This window comes from Coregonus clupeaformis, unplaced genomic scaffold, assembly GCF_020615455.1.
Source record: "Coregonus clupeaformis isolate EN_2021a unplaced genomic scaffold, ASM2061545v1 scaf1893, whole genome shotgun sequence".
Classification (NCBI taxonomy): domain Eukaryota; kingdom Metazoa; phylum Chordata; class Actinopteri; order Salmoniformes; family Salmonidae; genus Coregonus; species Coregonus clupeaformis.
In genome coordinates, this window is record NW_025535347.1 from 37,983 (window position 1) to 60,799 (window position 22,817).

General features: G+C 45.9%; 1 protein-coding gene across 1 annotated transcript in view; it reads right to left on the bottom strand.

Annotated features, from left to right (window-relative positions):
* Positions 1-22,609, bottom strand: part of LOC121568621 (potassium channel subfamily T member 2-like) — a gene marked incomplete at its 5' end in the record, with an annotated part of 48,183 nt that extends 25,574 nt beyond the window's left edge. The window contains 13 exons of the mRNA XM_045218902.1: positions 4,707-4,815; positions 5,462-5,525; positions 5,875-6,011; positions 6,699-6,863; positions 7,779-7,959; positions 9,536-9,630; positions 12,240-12,323; positions 12,646-12,720; positions 18,197-18,256; positions 18,580-18,628; positions 20,082-20,138; positions 21,967-22,069; positions 22,525-22,609. Coding sequence (XP_045074837.1) covers positions 4,707-4,815; positions 5,462-5,525; positions 5,875-6,011; positions 6,699-6,863; positions 7,779-7,959; positions 9,536-9,630; positions 12,240-12,323; positions 12,646-12,720; positions 18,197-18,256; positions 18,580-18,628; positions 20,082-20,138; positions 21,967-22,069; positions 22,525-22,609 — 1,264 coding nt within the window. The remainder of the gene's footprint in view (positions 1-4,706; positions 4,816-5,461; positions 5,526-5,874; positions 6,012-6,698; positions 6,864-7,778; positions 7,960-9,535; positions 9,631-12,239; positions 12,324-12,645; positions 12,721-18,196; positions 18,257-18,579; positions 18,629-20,081; positions 20,139-21,966; positions 22,070-22,524) is intronic.
* Between the last annotated feature and the right edge of the window lie 208 nt (positions 22,610-22,817).

A 22,817-nucleotide genomic window follows, 5' to 3' on the forward strand; every position in this document is an offset into this window, starting at 1 on the left:
CTGCGGCCTTGTGAATGTTGACCTGCTTTAAAGTCTTACTCACATCGGCTACGGAGAGCATGATCACATAGTCATCCGGAACAGATGATGCTCTCATGCATGCTTCAGTGTTGCTTGCCTCGAAGCGAGCATAGAAGTGATTTAGCTTGTCTGGTAGGCTTGTGTCACTGGGCAGTTTGCGGCTGTGCTTCCCTTTGTAGTCTGTAATAGTTTTCAAGCCCTGCCACATCCGGCGAGCATCAGAGCCGGTGTAGTACGATTCGATCTTAGTCCTGTATTGACTCTTTGCCTGTTTGATGGTTCGTCGGAGGGCATAGCGGGATTTCTTATAAGCTTCCGGTTTAGAGTCCCGCTCCTTGAAAGCGGCAGCTCTACCCTTTAGCTCAGTGCGGATGTTGCCTGTAATCCATGGCTTCTGGTTGGGGTATGTATGTACGGTCACTGTGGGGACGACGTCATCAATGCACTTATTAATGAAGCCGGTGACTGATGTGGTGTACTCCTCAATGCTATCTGAAGAATCCCGGAACATATTCCAGTCTGTGCTAGCAAAACAGTCCTGTAGCTTAGCATCTGCGTCATCTGACCACTTTTTTATTAACCGAGTCACTGGTGATTCCTGCTTTAGTTTTTGCTTATAAGCAGGAATCAGGAGGATAGAGTTATGGTCAGATTTGCCAAATGGAGGGCGAGGGAGAGCTTTGTATGCGTCTCTCTGTGTGGAGTAAAGGTGGTCTAGATTTTTTTTCCTCTGGTTGCACATTTAACATGCTGATAGAAATTAGGCAGAACGGATTTAAGTTTCCCTGCATTAAAGTCCCCGGTCACTAGGAGCGCTGCCTCTGGATGAGCGTTTTCATGTCTGCTTATGGCCTTATACAGCTCATTGAGTGCAATCGTAGTGCCAGCATCGGTTTGTGGGGGTAGGTAGACAGCTACAAAAAATATAGATGAAAACTCTCTTGGTAAGTAGTGTGGTCTACAGCTTATCATGAGATACTCTACCTCAGGCGAGCAAAACCTTGAGACTTCCTTAGTATTAGATTTTATGCACCAGCTGTTGTTTACAAATATACACAGACCGCCACCCCTTGTCTTACCGGAGTCAGCCGTTCTATCCTGCCGATGTAGCGTATAGCCCGCTAGATGTTCAGCCACGACTCGGTGAAACATAAGATATTACAGTTTTTAATGTCCCGTTGGTAGGATAACCTTAGTCTTAGGTCATCCAATTTGTTCTCAAATGATTGAACATTGGCTAATAGGATTGATGGAAGAGGCAGTTTACTCGCTCGCCGTCGGATCCTTACAAGGCACCCAGACGTACGCCCACGATATCCCAGTCTCTTTCTCATGCGAATGACGGGGATTTGGGCCTTGTCGGATGTCTGCAGAATATCCTTCGCGTCCGACTAGTTGAAGAAAAAATCTTTGTCCAATACGAGGTGAGTAATCACTGTCCTGATATCCAGAAGCTCTTTTTGGTCATAAGAGACAAAAACATTATGTACAGAATAAATTACAAATAACGCGAAAAAACCGATTTAATAGTACAATTGGTTAGAGGGCTGTAAAACGGCAGCCATCTTCTCTGGCGCCATCTTCTCTGCATGCAGAATTCTGCAAAAACATCCTCTGTCCATGTACAAGGTAAAAACACCAAATAATGCATGCAGAGCAGAATTAGGCCAATATCTGCTAATTTTCAAAATCCAGAAAAGAGCCGTTATATTCTATAACCACCTAAAAGGAAGCGATTCCCAAACCTTCCATAACAAAGCCATCACCTACAGAGAGATTAACCTAGAGAAGAGTCCCCTAAGCAAGCTGGTCCTTGGGCTCTGTTCACAAACACAAACCGTCCCCACAGAGCCCCAGGACAGCAACACAATTAGACCCAACCAAAACAAATGAGAAAACAAAAAAATATATAATTACTTGACACATTGGAAAGAATTTACCAAAAAACAGAGCAAACTGGAATGCTATTTGGCCCTAAACAGAGATTACCCAGTGGCAGAATAACTGACCACTGTGACTGACCCATAATTATGGAAAGCTTTGACTATGTACAGACTCAGTGAGCATGGCCTTGCTTTTGAAAGCATTGTAAATACCACTAATATTTCTATGTTTATTTATCTTCCCCTATTAGTCGTACTATAATTGTTAAAACACTGTACATAGCTGATAATATAACACTTGAAATGCCTTTATATTTTTTAAACCTTTGTGAGTGCAATGTTTACTGTTAAATTCAAATATTTATTGGTTTATGTTGTTTTTGTTTCTTCTCACGTTTGTTTATTGCTTATTTCACTTGCTTTGGCAATGTAAACATTTGTTTCCCATGCCAATAAAGCCACTTTGAATTGAGAGAGACACAGAAGGAGAAGGAGAAGGAGAAAAGTCAAGTCTCTGCCTGCTCATCATTCTCTCTCCTCCTATTCCTAACAAGTGCTGCTTGATTGGTGCTTTATGAGGGTCTGCTGAACAGGAGAAGGCTTTGTTTCCCAGGAGGCAAAGTGTCCATGCTAATAAAATTACTCCTCCCAGACACGCTGCCAACACAATCTGTCCATCACGGTGAGTGCCGGAGAGAATGGAATGGGGTATACTGCTTTATACTATCTAGTCTGATAGGAAATGCATTGAATACACCTGCAAAGAGTCTCATAAATCACAGGAGGTGCTCAGGTGGAAAATGAAACAGGAAGTTAATCAAGCAGATCAGAAACTCTGGGGAAATGGCTGTCAGTTCATAGTATGCTGGAACAGAGAAAGACACATATGGGTCTTTCTCTAAACTAGGATACCAGTGAGGATTTCCTACTCTGGACAACTTGTTACAGCTGTTGATAAGTCATTGATAATAATCTGCCAATTTTTTTCAAGTCATTACATTAAGATATAAGGGGGATCATAGCTATATTCAATCAAATTCACCAGTTGATTTAAAACCTGTTTAAACCTTTATCATGGTTGGTGTCTTGAAGGATTTGTCCGAAATCGTGTGACATAAAACATTACTTTTATGTCCTTGCATTTATGGCAGTGTAAGTTGTCATTATATTATATATTAAGCATTAATCAGTTAAACATTGAACTTGAACCCTGTAAGAATCCTGGATCTAGCTGTCGGACAGTTTTTTATAGAGATCTCAGAAATGCAGTGTCATATTACCTTGATACTTAAAACCTAAATCGATACTGTCATTAATGTGGTTCTTCAATAATTATGCATAACACTTGTTGGATGCACATTTAGTGTCCAGCTGATTAGTTACGCTGCGATATTTTCACACATCATCATCTGATCCAGGAAGGAATGTTCTGAATGACAGTCAAGTGATGAACAGCTGTTGTGACAGTGCATGCGATGCAACAACAGCCCAAGTGCTGGAAAAAATGTTGTTTGCGAGAAATGTCAATAATATTTTGGTGTCTCATTCAAGACAGTTGTGCCTGGATTCATGTTGGATCTAATATCCCTAGCGAATTGATGTTCATCATCTGTTGTTGTCTGCTTGATTTACAGCAGGGTCTCATTAGATTTAACAGAGAAAGCATCAAGGTAATGAGTTCATGTTTTCAGATGTTTTTTGTGCCTCGGATTGGACACCGAGTCTATTGTCCGCAATTGTGTAGGATAGACTGTTGCGCAACACCCAACGCTATTCCTATTAATTATTCTGTATATAATGACAACAAATTACAAAGCCTAGTGGGCTTATTTACCATATGATCTGGTAATGAAATAACATGACAAATACATGTTGGTTTCCATGTTAGACCTGCAATTTTACACAATACAAGGGGCTTGAAAAAATAGGCCTACCTTGAAAATCTGACATTTCTTCAATTTGGTGCTTGAAAAGTCCTTGTAATTATTGTAGAGAATGTATAAGTTCTCCTGCTCCCTTATAATGAATTATCTGTGATTTCATATTTGATCCATTTTTGTGGTCACTTTCGTTTGTTTCCCGGCGCTTCAATGGAAGGGTGTTGCACTACTCTGTTGCAGTAAAACCACGTGCGGTTATTATGAGGACGACAACATCTAATGTTGGCTTCAACTTGACTTTACATACAAATCCTTCCATTAAAAAAGGAACCTGGTTATTGGTCATCATAAAAAAAGCGATGGTGAGATTTTAATGCTGCCGCTATTCATGGCTTTATTATGTGTGCATGCGTTGGCCACACAGGCTACCCAAAAATCGGCATGTCCACATTATTCTCACATATTTTACAATGTAATAATCATTTCAATATCAATGCATTGGCAAGGGGGGGCCTTATATGTACAATTATATAAATTATACAATTGTATAACATTGAGGTCCTTGAAAATTATAATTAAGTACTTGAAAAAGTCCCTGAAAGTCCTTGAATTTGACTTGCCAATGCCTGTATGAACCCTGCTTAAAGGATGTATAGTCCTAGGTTTATGTTGCTGTATAGGTGGAGTTATGGGCCAAGTTGCATATATTCACTTGTATTCCTCTAAGTACAAATGTGGCACTGCATTATTATTATTTTTAAACCATTTGAAAATATTTATCCCAATGTCACACATTGGCCCCATTATTTATAAAAAATACCCATATGCACACAACTGCACACACATATGCGTACGGACGCACACACATGCACACACGCTCAGCCATCCCAACGAATCCCACACTCAATGCTCTGAATCTGACCTGCAAACTTGACGTGGAACTTGTTCTCAGGTTTGAGGATCTGGACATACAGGGGGCAGTTTGGGGCAAAGTCTTTCACCGCCCAGGCTCTTAGAATGGTCTGGTGATCCTGGTGGTGAAAAAAGAGAGAGAGAGAGAGAAAGACAGAGAGAGAGGAGATATATATATATATATATATATATATATATATGGAGAGAGAGAGAGAGAGAGAGAGAGAGAGAGAGAGAGAGAGAGAGAGAGAGAGAGGGGAGATATATATAGCGAGAGAGAATAGAGAGAAAGAGAGAGAGAGAGGGAGGGAGGATGGGAGAGAGTAGCAAGAAAGAGAGAGGGAGGTAAAAAAGAGACTCAAATCATTAGCAGCAACAGCAGCTCCACCACAGTCTCAGAGGTTATCTCCTCTATGTAGAATCCCCCTGATAAGCCTCTTCAACTAGGGCACAGAGCATTCAACAGAACTAACCGCCTATAGACACACCAGAAAGGAAAATTCCCTAAAATGCCCGTAATTATGTCACAGGTCTGAAATAGTGTGGTAAGAACGACAAAGCAGAGAGTAAAATAGGAGCCAGGGTAAAATAAGATAAATAATTGCTGTGAAATAGTTCTTAGGATGATCATTGACATTTTTATAAAAAGAAAGTAGAGGTAGAGAGAGAACGCTGTAAAGGAGGGAAAGAAGAGTGGAGGACAGGAAAAGAAGGAGGGTGGCGTTGTGGAGATTAAAAGTATTAAAAGGAGAATGAGGAACGTACAGCAGCGAAGCGGTCCACCTCGAATCGGTTACTGAGGATAAAACAGGCCTCAGCATCGTCCATCCTACAGCCAGTTAGTAGAGCAGCAGGAGGGGTCAGGCCAAGACAGGACACAGGTTAGAAAGAGGCAGGAGGAGGAGAGGAACAGGACAATAGAACAATACATTTGTCCTTCAAACCCACACTACTTCACTGGGAGTTACTATCAGGGGAGCAGAAGAGACAAGGAGGACAAAACCCAATCATTTTATTGGGCTGTCTTTATTTAACAGAGCCAGTGTACTGTAACTGCTATCTGCACTGATAACTGTCAAACATAGCCTATGAGATATGTAGCATGTCTTGGTTTGGGGCCCCTGTAGCATGGCTGTGATTTGGGGCCCATGGGTGGGGGCCCGGTGCAGGGGACTCACTTGGCCCTCATGAGGTCTTGGTCCTTGAGGGCGGAGCCCTGCAGGTAGATGACCCTCTGTGCCCACAGGGGCACGTGGAGGACCCTCCGCACCTGGACATCCATCTCTGCCGGGCACAAGATCACCACGTAGTAGTCCTATAGATGCATGCATGCACACACACACACACACACACACACACACACACACACACACACACACACACACACACACACACACACACACACACACACACACACACACACACACACACACACACACACACACACACACACGCACGCACACACACACACACTGGAGTTAATGGGAGGGTAGGGAGGGTCTCACACAAATATTCTGTCACACACTCAGTCAATTATGAAGACACATACACACCCTCACCCAGCTGCTCATGAAAATAAAAAATGTGGTTTGAACTATGCTAATGCTGATTGAATCCCCTGTTTTACCTCAGCTGCTTCAGCTCCTGGAGAGGATTACAGAGATGTACACACACGCACACACACATGAATACACGCATGCGTGCATACGCACACACACATTAGTCACACCGTATCTCATCTTCCCTATAGAAAAATTTGCAGAATTGCAGGAAATTAACTCTAAAACATAGTTTTTTTTCTCTCCAGTGTCAAGAGGGGGGCCGCTAAAATGTTTTTCTCCCAAGGTGGGTGGGGCCGGCTCTGTCTGCATGTGTGGATATGGATGTGGGTATACAGACCAGCGAGCCGCTGCGGCCCCTTATGATGAGTTCAGATTTTTTGTGGCCCCCATCCCCATCAAAGTTGCCCATCCTTGCCCTAGATAATGTTTTTTGGAGAGACCTGCAGTCTGGGGTGAGCAAAGAACTCGTTGAGGAAGTCCATAAGGAGGTCTATCTTGAGGCAGCTGACACACAGCACCACATGTTTCTCTGTCTGGGCCCGGTAGCGGCTGTAGTTCCCCCCAGACTTCTGGCGCTCCATCCACAGGAAGGCCAGCTGCTCAAACTACAGATGGGAATAATTATATTAGTGTAATTAGTAGATGGGTTGAGGTAGTGAAAGACAGTAGGTGAGTTGAGGTAGTGATAGACAGACAGTAGGTGGGTTGTGGTAGTGATAGACAGACAGTAGGTAGGTAGTGATAATAGTGATAAACAGTTGGTTATATTTGAACCAGGAGGCTGGCTGCATGTTAATGTAATCTGTGGCATCCCCATGTGCATCAGACAGGCTGGGTGGCAGGGAGGCAGACTGGAGGCTCTCCTCTCCCTGACAGCAGACATGGCTGAAACCCACACACTCAGAGGGGGTGAGGAGGTATGGGGCAGCCAGTAAATGTCAGGGGGTATTTATGGATGAAAGACATGGAGAGAGAGTGAGAGGGCTACATGGCTCTGTGTGTCATTTCCTGTCCTGCTCAAACATGCCTCCCAGAGCACAGCAGTACATCGGCTCAGACCGTACACACAAACACACACGCACGCACACACACACACACACACACACACACACACACACACACACACACACACACACACACACACACACACACACACACACACACACACACACACACACACACACACACACACACACATAAAAGGTTCCTATTATCACAACTGAAATTACAGTAATGGGACATGGGGAGAGGAGAGTGATACTACTATGGGCAGGATATGACAGATTCACTGTAATAGTGTCCCCTGACACAGTGACACTCCTTCTCTGTAGTTGGAATATCTGATGTAGAATATTATTGTTCAATTGGATTCTCCCCTCAGCCGTATGTTTGGGGAATACATCAGGGACAAATACTGGTAAATTGCCCAAGCTAAATGATCCATAATTTTTTTTTTTTTTTAAATAACAACAACAACAACATCATTAACAACAACAACAACATTGGGATTCTCCCCTCACCTGTATGGGAAGCACGATGAGCGCCACACAGATCATGATGACCACTAGCAGCTGAGAAGGCCAGATCTGGGGCGTGACATCACCGAAGCCCACGGTAGAGAAGGTGACCACGCAGAAGTAGAGCGAGTCAAACAGAGTCAGATTGTTTCCTGCTCGTTCTAGGTGCTGGATCCCACATATACTGAGGAGAGAAGGAGGTGGTGGAGGAGGAGGAGGAAGTGGATGAGGAGGAGGAGGAGGAGGAGGAGGAGAAGGAGGTGGAGGAGGAGGTAGAGTAGGAGGGAGAGGAGGAGGAGGAGGAGGAGGAGGAGGTGGAGGAGGAGGAGGAGGAGGAGGAGGAGGAGGACGGAGGAGGACGGAGAGGAGGAGGAGGTAGAGGAGGAGGAGGTGGAAGTGGAGGAGGGGGAGGAGGTGGTGGAGGAGGAGTAGAAGGAGGTGGAGGTGGAGGAGGTGGAGGAGGTGGAGGAGGAGGAGGAGGAGAGGAGGGGGGTGGAGGTAGAGGAGGAGGAGGAGGAGGAGGAGGAGGAGGAGGAGGAGGGGGGAGGGAGGGAGGAGGAGGAGGAGGAGGTGGAGGAGGAGGAGGAGGATGAGGTGGAGGAGAAGAGGGACAGTAGGAAGGAGAGATGTTGAAGAGAGAAGAAGAGAAGGATGGAGATGATGGAGAGGTGAAAATAGATTGATGTTTAAGGGGAAGAGAGATGAAGAGAGGTTGATGTTGAAGGGGGAGAGGTGAAGAGAGGTTGATGTAGAAGGGGAAGAGAGGTGAAGAGAGGTTGATGTTGAAGGGGAAGAGAGGTGAAAATAGATTGACATTTAAGGGGAAGAGAGGTGAAGAGAGGTTGATGTTGAAGGGGAAGAGAGGTGAAGAGAGGTTGATGTAGAAGGGGAAGAGAGGTGAAGAGAGGTTGATGTTGAAGGGGAAGAGAGGTGAAGAGAGGTTGATGTAGAATGGGAAGAGAGGTGAAGGGAGGTTGATGTAGAATGGGAAGAGAGGTGAAGAGAGGTTGATGTTGAAGGGGAAGAGAGGTGAAGAGAGGTTGATGTTGAAGGGGAAGAGAGGTGAAGAGAGGTTGATGTAGAAGGGGAAGAGAGGTGAAGAGAGGTTGATGTAGAATGGGAAGAGAGGTGAAGAGATGTTGATGTTGAAGGGGAAGAGAGGTGAAGAAAGGTTGATGTAGAAGGGGAAGAGAGGTGAAGAGAGGTTGATGTAGAATGGGAAGAGAGGTGAAGAGAGGTTGATGTTGAAGGGGAAGATATTAAGGAGAGGAAGAAAGCCAATTATGATGGGGATTGAGAGGTGAGTCAGAGGGGGAGGGGAGGAACAAGAGGAGAGAGAGAAGGACAGGTGGGAAGGAGGAATTGAGCATGAGAAGACAAGAGGGAACTACTGTGCGTGTGTGTGTGCGTGTGTGTGTTTGTGTGCGTGTGTGTAGTGTGTGCGGGCATGCAAATCTGTCGACGGTGTGTGTACAAAGTGTATGTGCACTGTGTGTATATGACTAGTGTGTGTTTACCCAGAGCTGAAGGGCCAGTTGAGTCAACATTGTGCTGTCAGTAGTGATAAGGTCAGCCAGTCTCATCCAGGAAGCTTTTCAGACCTCCAGGTTACTCTATATCAGCCTGGGCTATTACTCAAAGCTAGCCTCTACCAACCACTCAATACTGCTACACCACACCTATACCTGCCATTGGGCTCAAGTAGAGGAAAACCCCCCTCTTCCTCCCAGTGATTGCTTACAGTGATTGTGGTGACCCACCATGTGAACATGAGGCAGACCAGGGTGCAGATGAGGATAAGGACCTGGTTGAACATAGCTGAGTGGGTACGCTGGATGGCCCGGTGCAGATCATTCTGAAACACAGGGAGAGAGAGAGAGAGAGAGAGAGAGAGAGAGAGAGAGACACAAGAAAAGGGCAACCAGTGAAGAACAAACACCATTGTAAATACAACCCATATTTATGTTTATTTATTTTCCCATTTGTACTTTAACTATTTGCACATTGTTACAACACTGTATATATACATAATATGACATTTGAAATGTCTTTATTCTTTTGAAACTTCTGAGTGTAATGTTTACTGTTAATATTTATTGTTTATTTCACTTTTGTTTACTATCTACTTCACTTGCTTTGGCAATGTTAACACACGTTTCCCATGCCAATAAAGCCCTTAAATTGAATTGAAATTGAATTGAGAGAGAGAGAGAGAGAGAGAGAGAGAGAGAGAGAGAGAGAGAGAGAGAGAGAGAGAGAGAGAGAGAGATCATGGGCAGAGAGTGAGAGAGAAGGGTGATAAGAAAGAGATAGTGTTGTGACGTGGGGAGGATAAATGTAAAGCCATTGCATCTGCATAATGTCCCAAAAACCAGAGAAGAAAACAAAGATAATTGAGGGACAAGGACAAAAGGAATATGATGGGTATAATACAATATAATAATAGAGAATACAGTGTATTCGGAAAGTATTCAGACTCCTTGATATTTTCCACATTTTGTTACGTTACAGCCTTATTCTAAAATTGATTAAATAAACATTTTTAGTCTTCAATCTACGCACAATACCTCATAATGACAAAGTAAAAACAGGTTTTTAGAAATGTTTGCAAATGTATAAAAAATTTAAAACTGCAATATCACATTTACATAAGTATTCAGACCCTTTGCTGTGAGACTTGAAATTGAGCTCAGGTGCATCCTGTTTCCATTGATCATCCTTGAGATGTTTCTGCAACTTGATTGGAGTCCACCTGTGGTAAATTCAATTGATTGGACATGATTTGGAAAGGCAAACACCTGTCTATATAAGGTCCCACAGTTGACAGTGCATGTCAGAGCAAAAAACAAGCCATGAGATCTAAGGAATTGTCCGTAGAACTCCGAGACAGGATTGTGTCGAGGCACAGATCTGGGGAAGGGTACCAAAAAATGTCTGCAGCATTGAAGGTCCCCAAGAACACAGTGGCCTCCATCATTCTTAAATTGATGAAGTTTGGAACCACCAACACTCTTCCTAGAGCTGGCCGCCTAGACAAACTGCGCAATCGGGGGAGAAGGGCCTTTGTTTAGGGAGGTGACCAAGAACCCGATGGTCACTCTGACTGAGCTCCAGAGTTCCTCTGTGGAGATGGGAGAACCTTCCAGAAGGACACCATCTCTGCAGCACTCCACCAATCAGGCCTTTATGGTAGAGTGGCCAGACGGAAGCCACTCCTCAGTAAAAGGCACATGACAACCCACTTGGAGTTTGCCAAAAGGCACCTAAAGGACTCTCAGACCATGAGAAACAAGATTCTCTGGTCTGATGAAACCAAGATTAAACTCTTTGGCCTCAATGCCAAGCGTCACGTCTGGAGGAAACTGGCACCATCCCTACGGTGAAGCATGGTGGTAACAGCTTCATGCTGTGGGGATGTTTTTCAGCAGCAGGGACTGGGAGGCTAGTCAGGATCGAGGGAAAGATGAACGGAGCAAAGTACAGAGAGATCCTTTATGAAAACCTGCTCCAGAGCGCTCAGGACCTCAGACTGGGGCAAAGGTTCACCTTCCAACAGGACAACGACCCTAAGCACACAGCCAAGACAACGCAGGAGTGGCTTCGGGACAAGTCTCTGAATGTCCCTGAGTGGCCCAGCCAGAGCCCGGACTTGAACCCGATCGAACATCTCTGGAGAGACCTGTAAATAGCTGTGCAGCGATGCTCCCCATCCAACTTGACAAAGCTTGAGCGGATCTGCAAAGAATGAGAGAAACTCCCCAAATACAGGTGTGCCAAGCTGGTAACGTCAATATGGTCCTCTGTAGCTCAGCTGGTAGAGCACGGCGCTTGTAACGCCAGGGTAGTGGGTTCGATCCCCGGGACCACCCATACACAAAAAATGTATGCACGCATGACTGTAAGTCGCTTTGGACAAAAGCGTCTGCTAAATGGCATATTATTATTATTATTATTATACCCAAGAAGACTCGTGGCTGTAATCACTGCAAAAGGTTTTTCAACAATGTACTGAGTAAAGGGTCTGAATACTTATGTAAATGTGATATTTAAGTTTTTTATTTTTAATAAATTTGCTAAAATGTCTGGAAACCTGTTTTTGCTTTGTCATTATGGGGTATTGTGTGTAGATTGATGAGGGAAAAAAACGATTTAATCAATTTTAGAATAAGGCTGTAACATAACAACATGTGGAAAAAGTCAAGGAGTCTGAATGCTTTCCGAATGCACTGTACATGCACTTACATCTGTAAGAATGAGTGGGAGTCAAAACTTGTAGTATAAAGAGAAAGAGGTGCAGAGATTTAATCTGAAAGAAACACAGATAGGCACCCATAGAAAAGTGTAATTAAGATAAAGCTAAAACAATGGAAGAGATGAGATAAAGGGACACCTGCAGAGAGAGAACGGTTGTGAGATGGAGAGATGGGGTGACATAAACTGAGCAATAAACATGTATTTTCTCACTATCATGTTCTCCAAGGCATGTTTGGCCAGCCAGCAGTTGAGAAACACAGGGATGAACAGATTTCTGAGAGACGGCAAAATCACCTGAAGGAGAAAGAGATTTAGTCTGTGTTTTGGTGAGTACTAGCGGCATTTATTCATCATCGTGCCTCATCAAATGTCCACATCTTTCGTTAGTTCAGTGAGAGATTGAAGGGAAAAATAGCCAGTGGGGGAAGAAGCATTTTGCAGCAACATAGGTTAGAGTATCTTATTGAGCACAGACATGCAACATCCTATATGTTGTGTGAAATGTATTCCCAGTAGGGGGTTGCAACTACTGTACAACACGATCACAGAACAAATTGCTCACTAGGCATAACTCCACTGGCAGTGTTCCATAATGCATGCGTTTGATTGGACTCACAGTGATCACAAAGGGAACCGCACTGATCATCTCCAGGATGAAGGGAACACGCAACACTTGCTCCCAAACGTTGCCCTGGAAACACAACAACACATGGAGGTCAGAGAAACTCTATTGTCATGGCAACCTCGGGGATTAGCAGATAAAGTGTCCCTTTGACTGGATTTGTGAATGAAATGGCCACGTTTGCCCCGTTGAACAAGGACACGGACAAGGGTGACTCTCCTGTGGTACCTGCTCACTTCCACTTAAAACGGAGGCATTACTCAGGTTTCAGTCTGTGAGCTTCTTGTACAATTAAGATGTCAAATATCATGTTGGTTTTTTATGTGTTCAGCCGCAGCTTGCTTATAGCTGACCGGAGACCTGGTTGGTGTGGGTGGACAGCCAAAGCCAGGCTTTGTGTATGTCCACAGAAATATTGATTGAGGTTTAAGCATAAAAACCTCCACCTCCTCCTCGCCCTCTGGCTGACACTGTAGCAGGCTAGGCTATGTTGACCATGGTGTGACGGCTCCACAGACTAATAGACACACCGCCAGTCTGCTACGTACATCAAAGAGCAGCGATGCTGGGTAACCCTCCATGGGAAGGGATCAGATCACATGCTGCCTCTCTCTGAGGGGGTGATTCCTTTATCCCAGTCACTCTCATGCATCATGCATCATTCAAAAGGGAGCGCCTGTTGAGACTCAAATACAAGGCCGGCCCTAGCCTTTTGGGGGCCCTAAGCAAGATTTGGTTTCTGCGTGCCTGTCACGATCGTCTAAGGAAGCGGACCAAGGCGCAGCGTGTTGAGCGAACATGTTGACTTTATTAACTTAAAGCAACCACGAAAACAACAAACCAAATGACGATAGTGAAGTCCACAGTGACAATGACTGAACATGGAACAAAAACCCACAACCCTAAGGTGAACACTGACAGTTTAAATATGGCTCCCAATCAGAGATAACGAGCCGACAGCTGACACTCGTTACCTCCGATTGGGAGTCACATGACGAGACAAGACACTACAACCAAAACCAAACACAACCAAATGAACACACCCTATACCCAACACAACCAAATGAATACACCCTGGCTCAAACTACACAGTCCCGGAGCCAGAGCGTGACAGTACCCCCTAAAGGCGCGGACTCCGACCGCGCCTACACCCCAAAATAGGGGAGGGCTGGGTGGGTGTTGCTCCTCGGAGGCGGCTCCGGCTCGGGCTTGACCACCACCCCACTTCACTCCCCCGTAGTGCCCCGGTCCGATCTGACCCAGCTTGCTGGATCAGGACCTCCGACGCGCACGCCTGGCTTGGCGCGTGAGGTAGGAATGGACCGGAACTGGCAGACGATACGCACCCTTTGCCTGGTGCGTGGAGCCGGAACAGGCCTCACCAGGCTGAAGACTCGCATCCCTGGCTTGGTGCGAGTAGCAGGAATGGGCTGGATCAGGCTGACGGCTCGCACCCTTGGCTTGGTGCGAGTAGCAGGGACGAGCTGAACCAGGCTGACGACTCGCACCCTTGGCTTGGTGCGAGTAGCAGGAACGGGCTGGACCAGGCCGACGACTCGTACCCCTGGCTTGGTGCGAGTAGCAGGAACGGGCTGGACCAGGCTGACGACTCGCACCCTTGGCTTGGTGCGAGTGGCAGGAACAGGCCGGACCGGGCTGGCGACGCGCACCGTAGGTTTGGTGCGAGTGGCAGGAACAGGCCGGGTCGGGCTGGCGACGCGCACCGTAGACTTGGTGCGGGTGGCAGGAACAGGCCGGACCGGGCTGGCGACGCGCACCGTAGGTTTGGTGCGAGTGGCAGGAACAGGCCGGGTCGGGCTGGCGACGCACACCGTAGACTTGGTGCGGGTGGCAGGAACAGGCCGGACCGGGCTGGCGACGCGCACCGTAGGTTTGGTGCGAGTGGCAGGAACAGGCCGGGTCGGGCTGGCGACGCACACCGTAGACTTGGTGCGGGTGGCAGGAACAGGCCGGGCTGGGCTGGCGACGCACACCGTAGGTTTAGTGCGTGGAGCAGGAACAGGCCGGGCTGGGCTGGCGACGCACACCGTAGGTTTAGTGCGTGGAGCAGGAACAGGCCTCACCGGACTGTGGAGACGGATAGGAGACCTGGAGCGAAGAGCGGCCACCACCCGTCCTGGCTGGATGCCTACCCTCACACACTCTGCGTGAGGCATCCGCACAGGACGTACAGGGCTGTGAACCCGTACCGACATGACAGCACGCGATACGGGAGCAGGATATCCGGGACCGCGGAGAGGCACTGGAGACCTCGAGCGTAGATCCGGCACACTCCGTCCTGGCTGCATCCCCCTTCGCACGACACGTGCGGGGTGCTTGCACAGGACGTACAGGACTGTGCCGGACCACTCGTGGCACAGTACGCTGCTCCGCATACCGCGGAACCTGCCCCGTCTCATGCTGTCATGCCTGAGTACGGGAAGTTGGTTCCGCTCTACCTCCAGGCCTCGCCAACCTGCCTTCTGCCTCCCAACACCCGGTGACCACCTCTCCAAAACGTCCTGTAGCAGCCGCCTGCTGCCCAGCCGCCCAAGCCATGTGCCCCCCCAAAAATTTTTTTGGGGGTTGCCTCTCTTCCATCCGACGATGGCCCTGCTGACGCCGTTGCTCCTCTCCTGCCAGGTTCTCCCCCTTCATCGCCCTCCGGTACCGGACGGCCTCCTCCTGCGTAATATGTCCCCAGCCGAGGAGGACATCCACCAGCGTTCTCTCCTGCGGGTGTTCCTGTATACGCTGCTTGGTCCTTTTGTGGTGGGTTTTTCTGTCACGATCGTCTAAGGAAGCGGACCAAGGCGCAGCGTGTTGAGCGAACATGTTGACTTTATTAACTTAAAGCAACCACGAAAACAACAAACCAAATGACGATAGTGAAGTCCACAGTGACAATGACTGAACATGGAACAAAAACCCACAACCCTAAGGTGAACACTGACAGTTTAAATATGGCTCCCAATCAGAGATAACGAGCCGACAGCTGACACTCGTTACCTCCGATTGGGAGTCACATGACGAGACAAGACACTACAACCAAAACCAAACACAACCAAATGAACACACCCTATACCCAACACAACCAAATGAATACACCCTGGCTCAAACTACACAGTCCCGGAGCCAGAGCGTGACAGTGCCTGATCAGTATTCTGCCATTATTAGGCCTACTACAAGTGTAGAATGCTGGCTAGACTAACTTACCAATCTAAAAATTGTTAGCTGACATGTCTAATTGAGTGACTGTCAGTAACTGACATAACAAGAGAAAAACTGTTGATGCACAACCAAATTTCGAAATTGAACCTTGTGTATTCTACTATTCTAACTCTCAACAGTAAGTTGAGACCCCGACTGAGTCCCCCCCCCACAAACATTTTTTTTTAGGTACCGGGGGCCCTAAGCAACCGCTTATGTCGCTTATGCCTGGAGATAGCTCTGCTCAGATATATGCATAATCTAGACTGTATATCAAAGGATATATCAAAGGATCAAAAGATTAGATGTAAAGTACATTCCCCCAGAACATGTCACATTTAGCTACATAGACATACACAGACTGAGGCTTGTTGTTTTGTGGGGCACCAAAATAGCTATCCATCTCCAGCAGTGTCTGTGAAGGGACTCAGTTCTGTACTACACTGTAAGACGTTTCTGTAATCTCAACAGTAAAACACTGTAGAATTCACAGTAATATACAGTACATGTGTTTTACAGCATTAATGCTGTAGATAGCACTGCATTATGGTAAAATGCTGAAAAATACTGTTATTAACTGTAATTGGAAGCCTCCTGTAAAAATTACTCGAACCTACTGTATTTCTTTACACTAATAGCTTATGCCTACTGTAGATTCAAATGATCCGTTTCAGGCGCCAACCTGTCAGGTGAGACACATGAAGCGCAGACTATTTTAGTAAATATCTTCTTGAAGCGGCTGTGAAGTGGAAGAACATTTTCAGCAGCTTCTTAGTAGGTACCTTGACTTGTTTATAAGTATCTTTATTGCTAGCCAACGTTGAACTACTGCATGTTTTCTTAGCTAACCTAGCTAGCTAGCTGACCAACGTTTGCTAGTTATCTAGAGAATAAACTGAGCACAGATTCATGACCGTTATGTTTTCACCGTTACTACAGAGAAAATGGCTTGTTTCTAGCAGTTCAAAAGATATTATCCATATTATTACCGGCGCAGCGTTTATTTTTTCGGATTGACGGGCCGCATTTTACACATAAACCACGTCGTGGGCCATTAAACTAGTAGCGAGGCACCAAAACGGATTTGAATGAGCAGTACACCGGTGTTGTATCGAGGTGTTTGCCGACCTAAGGTGCTGGCCACTGAGCATCTGTAACACAGTATCGCAGGCGGTAGCTAGTAACGTGGCCAATTTTGTCCCTCCCAGGATTATATTTCAAGTGGGATAGCAGCCTACACAATAAATAACTAATATTGGTAGCCATCTAGATGTCACCTTGATACAGTCTACTCAATGGGGAGAGCATGAACGGCAACAACACAGGGACACAGTGTCCTCCTTAGCTGTCACAACCCTGTGTGATTCGGTTCACTAGGCTCTCAGCTGCGCAACATACGTCACCTTCTGCCCTAACCATTTGTTTAATTTAAACAACATTGTTCCATAATATTACAGTATTAGCTAAACCTGTTCACTTTACAGTATGCAAATGTTTGGTGGCACAGAAAACACACACACACACACACACACACACACACACACACACACACACACACACAACATCAGCTTGATATGTCCCTTGTCACCTGTCTTTGTACCCACAGAGTAATATCCCTGGTGCTCTGTCTCTCATTTTATCATTTATTTTTCTATGCTTGTCCCAGGGGTGAGAAGAGCTGACAAATCAGAACTGAGGAGGATTGTTACGGAGCCCCATGATGAACACCTGAAGCTGCGCTGCGCTGACTTCTCTCTCCTGGATGCTCTCCTGCCCAAACTGTCCCATAGTGTGTTTCACCACCTCTGAACACCCTTACCCTGAATAGAGTTGCCCCTGATCATAGGTCTAGGATTGTACCCAATCCCAATTTGAACTTCCCCTCTCTCTTTGTCTCTGTCTCCTCCAACCCCACACACACAGGCAAACAATATTGTTTTTAAATTGGTGTTGTATTGATGCGCTTATTTGGTTCCATATGTGTTAACTGTTGTTAGTTCTATTGTCAATTATGTTGTTTAATTTGTTGTTAATGTTGTTACCAATTTAAATACATGTATTTTATGTACAAATGTATTGTTTTTCTTACATTTAGATTTCAGTGAGAATTCCACTGTAAATTTACAGCATTGACCTGGCACCAGAGTTACCAGCGTAATACTGTAATTTTGCTTTACAGCAGGGATGCTGTAATCTGTTTTACTGTAAGGAAAATAGTACTGTAAAATATATTACAGCATCTTTTCTGTAAAGCAAAATTACAGTATTAAGTTGGCAACTCTGGTGCCAGTATAATGCTGTAAATTTACAGGGAAGAGTTTTACAGTGTACTCACCTTGTAGCTGAGGTACACCAGCAACATTGTCTCGAAAAAGCTGATGAAAGCTACAAGCACCTGGAGAGAGATGAAAGGAGAGAGAGAGAGAAAGAAAGAGAGAGAGAAAGATTGGAGTAGTAACAGCAATAGAGAGTGAGAGAGACAGTGAGTGGGTGGAATCCTCATTTTGATGATTGAACTCCATCGATAAGAAGTTAAAGTGAAGCAATAAACCAGAGAATGTGTGTGTGTGTGTGCTCGCACGTCTGTGTGTGTGTTTGTGTGCTCACACGTCTGTGTGTTCGTGTGTCTGTGTGTGTGTGTGTGTCTGTGTGTGTGTGTGTGTGTGTGTGTGTGTGCAGACAGCCTTGTTAATATGAGGGTTCAACATTGTGTCTGACCTGTAGAGCCCACAGAGGCAGAGGCCTATTCACCCAGATTATGAGAGACCTGCAGACACAGAACAAAGAGAGCACATGATACATGACACAGAGGGAGGAGAGGAAAGAACGGAGTGGGAAAAAGAAAGAAAGAGGGAGGGAGAAGAAAATAAAAAGGTGTAATATTAAAAGGACTCCCTTTCAGATACGATCCATCCAATGACATAACGCTTCTTGTAATTATGTTGTTTACAAGCGAGTGGTTCTGAACTACAGCTACCATTAGACTACTGTGAAAAAGCATCACAAGCAATATTCGCAGATAACATAAATGCAGATTTACAGCTTTGTTGTAAGAAAGAGGCTCTATCCAGAGGCCGCTCGGGGCTTATCATGGCTGCCTGAGTGCTGCCTTCTGAGTATGCTGCCTGGAGTGTGTGTGTGTGTGTGTGTGTGTGTTTTTGTGTGTGTTTGTGTGTGTGTGTGTCCTCTTAGTGCGCTGCCAGGAGCAGCAGCCAGCCAAAGTCATTATTAAGCTCACTCTGTCATGCTCCTTATTCATTTAGAGATAGAGTTTACAGTGTCACCAGAGAGCAGGACTGGAGGCAGAGCCCAAGGACCCCGTCACATCTGGGACAGACTCAGTCAGTCGGACGGTCGGTTTGTCGGTCACTTACTCACTCACTCCCTCACTCACTCATTCACTCATGCCTTTGACTCTCAGTCCACACTACTGGACATTCCACTCCTAGTAAGTACATTTTGGATGAGTGAAAACTAAGTTCACTTATAAGTGCAAATCATCAGTCCTAATGCCAATACTTTCTGTTTTCTTACCCTTCAGGCTCTGGTCTAGTGCAGACGCTCACAGCAGCCCCAATACATTTCCTATATCAGTCTTTGACTTGTTTACAGACAGCAGCTGCTAATTAGGTTATATGGACACTACATACAGTACGTATTATGTTGGCATGAAATCCATACAAGTAACATTGAGACAAACTAACGTGCTACTGTAATACTGTAATGTTTGCAGGTTGGCATTTATTGTCATGAATTTTGCCCTGGAGCCAGCTCTGCAGATTGAGCCGCAAAGTCATACAAACCTAACCCTAACCTTATCCATAACCTTAACCACACTGCTAACCCTAATGCCTAACCATAACCTTAAATTAAGACCAAAAAGCACATTTTTGTTTTCATGAATTGTTTGGATATAGACAATTTTTACTTTGCAGTTGGCCCATCGAGTGGAAATCGCTCAGTTCTCCCTCCAGGGCAAGATTCATGACAGTAAATGTCAAGCTGCGTAATGTTCCATATCTACATCTCCAACCTCTCTATTACTCCAGGTATCATTGATTGTCTGTTGTACATGGTCTCATTACAGTGCTCTGTGGTGGACACAGAATGAACATCTCTGTGACCCTCTGTATTATTATTATTATTATTGTTAGACTCCCAGGCCAGTCATGGCTCCTCATTAAAGATGAATGGGACACAGTCAGGTACAGTATACTTACCAGTCAAACTGGGTCCTGCTGGGGTGGACCGATGCATTCTGTTTGGAACAGTCCAGACTACAGGGGGAAACATAAACAAAAACTGAAACATGTCATGTTTGAACAGTCAAAGAGTTATAGCTTCCTGTGTTCCTCAACCACATCCTATATGACTTTAACTTTCTCTCTCTCTCTGTGACCTCCAGCATTGTAACCCCGGTGTTCTCAACATTACCCATGTCTCTCTCTCTGTGACCTCCAGCATTGTAACCCTGGTGTTCTCAACATTACCCATGTCTCTCTCTCTTTGACCTCCAGCATTGTAACCCCGGTGTTCTCAACATTACACATGTCTCTCCCTCTGTGACCTCCAGCATTGTAACCCCTGTGTTCTCAACATTACACATGTCTCTCTCTCTGTGACCTCCAACATTGTAACTCCGGTGTTCTCAACATTACCCATGTCTCTCTCTCTGTGACCTCCAGCATTGTAACCCTGGTGTTCTCAACATTACCCATGTCTCTCTTTCTGTGTCCTCTAGCATTGTAACTCCGGTGTTCTCAACATTTCCCATGTCTCTCTCTGTGACCTCCAGCATTGTAACTCTGGTGTTCTCAACATTACCCATGTCTCTCTCTCTGTGACCTCCAGCATTGTAACCCGGTGTTCTCAACATTACCCATGTCTCTCTCTCTGTGACCTCCAGCATTGTAACTCTGGTGTTCTCAACATTACACGTCTCTCTCTCTGTGATCTCCAACATTGTAACTCCGGTGTTCTGAACATTACCCATGTCTCTCTCTCTGTGACTTCCAGCATTGTAACCCCGGTGTTCTCAACATTACACATGTCTCTCTGTGACCTCCAGCATTGTAACCACGGTGTTCTCAACATTACCCATGTCTCTCTCTCTGTGACCTCCAGCATTGTAACCCCGGTGTTCTCAACATTACACATGTCACTCTCTCTGTGACCTCCAACATTGTAACTCCGATGTTCTCAACATTACCCATGTCTCTCTCTCTGTGACCTCCAGCATTGTAACCCCGGTGTTCTCAACATTACCCATGTCTCTCTCTCTGTGACCTCCAGCATTGTAACCACAGTGTTCTCAACATTACCCATGTCTCTCCCCTCTACTCTTTCCCTTTCCACCGTCCTTCCCTACATCTGGTCTCCATCTCCCAGCCGCTGGCTAAGCGAGACTACCTTAAACCTAACCCTTACATCTCGTCTTTACCTATCCCTCTTGCTCCATGGTAAGTACTGACTGACCACTCTCCACTGATACTCCTCACTCCCTCTCCACCAATACTCCTCACTCCCTCTCCACCAATACTCCTCACTCCCTCTCCACCAATACTACTCACTCCCTCTCCACCAATACTCCTCACTCCCTCTCCACCAATACTCCTCACTCCCTCTCCACCAATACTCCTCACTCCCTCTCCACCAACACTCCTCACTCCCTCTCCACCAATACTAAACCTCACTCCCTCTCCACCAATACTCCTCACGTCCCTCTCCACCAATACTCCTCACTCCCTCTCCACCAATACTCCTCACTCCCTCTCCACCAATACTCCTCACTCCCTCTCCACCAATACTCCTCACTCCCTCTCCACCAATACTCCCCACTCCCTCTCCACCAATACTCCTCACTCCCTCTCCACCAATACTCCTCACTCCCTCTCCACCAATACTCCTCACTCCCTCTCCACCAATACTCCTCACTCCCTCTCCACCAATGCTCCTCACTCCCTCTCCACCAATACTACTCACTCCCTCTCCACCAATACTCCTCACTCCCTCTCCACCAATACTCCTCACTCCCTCTCCACTGATGCTCTTCACTCACTCTCCAATACTAAAGCCCCTCTTATCTACCCCACCCCCCTTCCTCACCAGTCCTGTCTCTCCTCCTGTGGGTCGTCTAGTAGGACTCTGACCATGTAGAGGAGACAGCTCAACACCTTCAGAGAGAAGTTGAACAGCCTCACCCTCAGACCTGCAGCACATAAACCAACCACAGCAAGTCAATGACTTAATCAATGAAGTCAATCAATTAATCAATTAAACATAATACATTATCATCAATGGCAACACAATTCTGATCTTTTGCCACTAATTGGTCTTTTGACCAATCCGATCAGATCTTTTGCAAATAATTGGGCAAAAGATCAGAATTGGGCTGCCTGTGTAAACGCAGCCATTAGGTTATTGAGAACATCAATGGGACACAGTGAACATTGATGGAACATACAGAACATATAGACATACAGGAGCAAGGGGACAACACGTCACACACAGTCAAAACCACTTAGGGAACACCACTGATAGGACAGAGCACCTAACGTATCAACCAATCATGTGAAGGAAAACCCAAACAGAAAGGATTATGGAATGACAGCCAACCAATAGGACAATGAGTAGGAACTCCCTGTCTGAACATTGACAACTCACTGGATCTTTGGTTTTTGATGAAGAACAGCTTGAGGCGCTCCTTGAAAGTGTTTTCATTCACATAGAATTCTACCTGCACCCTGAGAGAGGGAGGGATGGAGAAAGAGCAGAGAAGAGGAAGTTGGTAACAGGTGAATGCCAAAGTAAAGAGAGGTGTAGTGGTGGAGATTGGGGAGAGGGAGATAGATAGATGAAATTAGACAACAGAGAGCGAGATTGGAAAAGAGGAGAGTGGAGGGAGAGAATAGAGGTGGAGAGAGAGAAACATAGAGAGAGGTGATAATGGTTATATG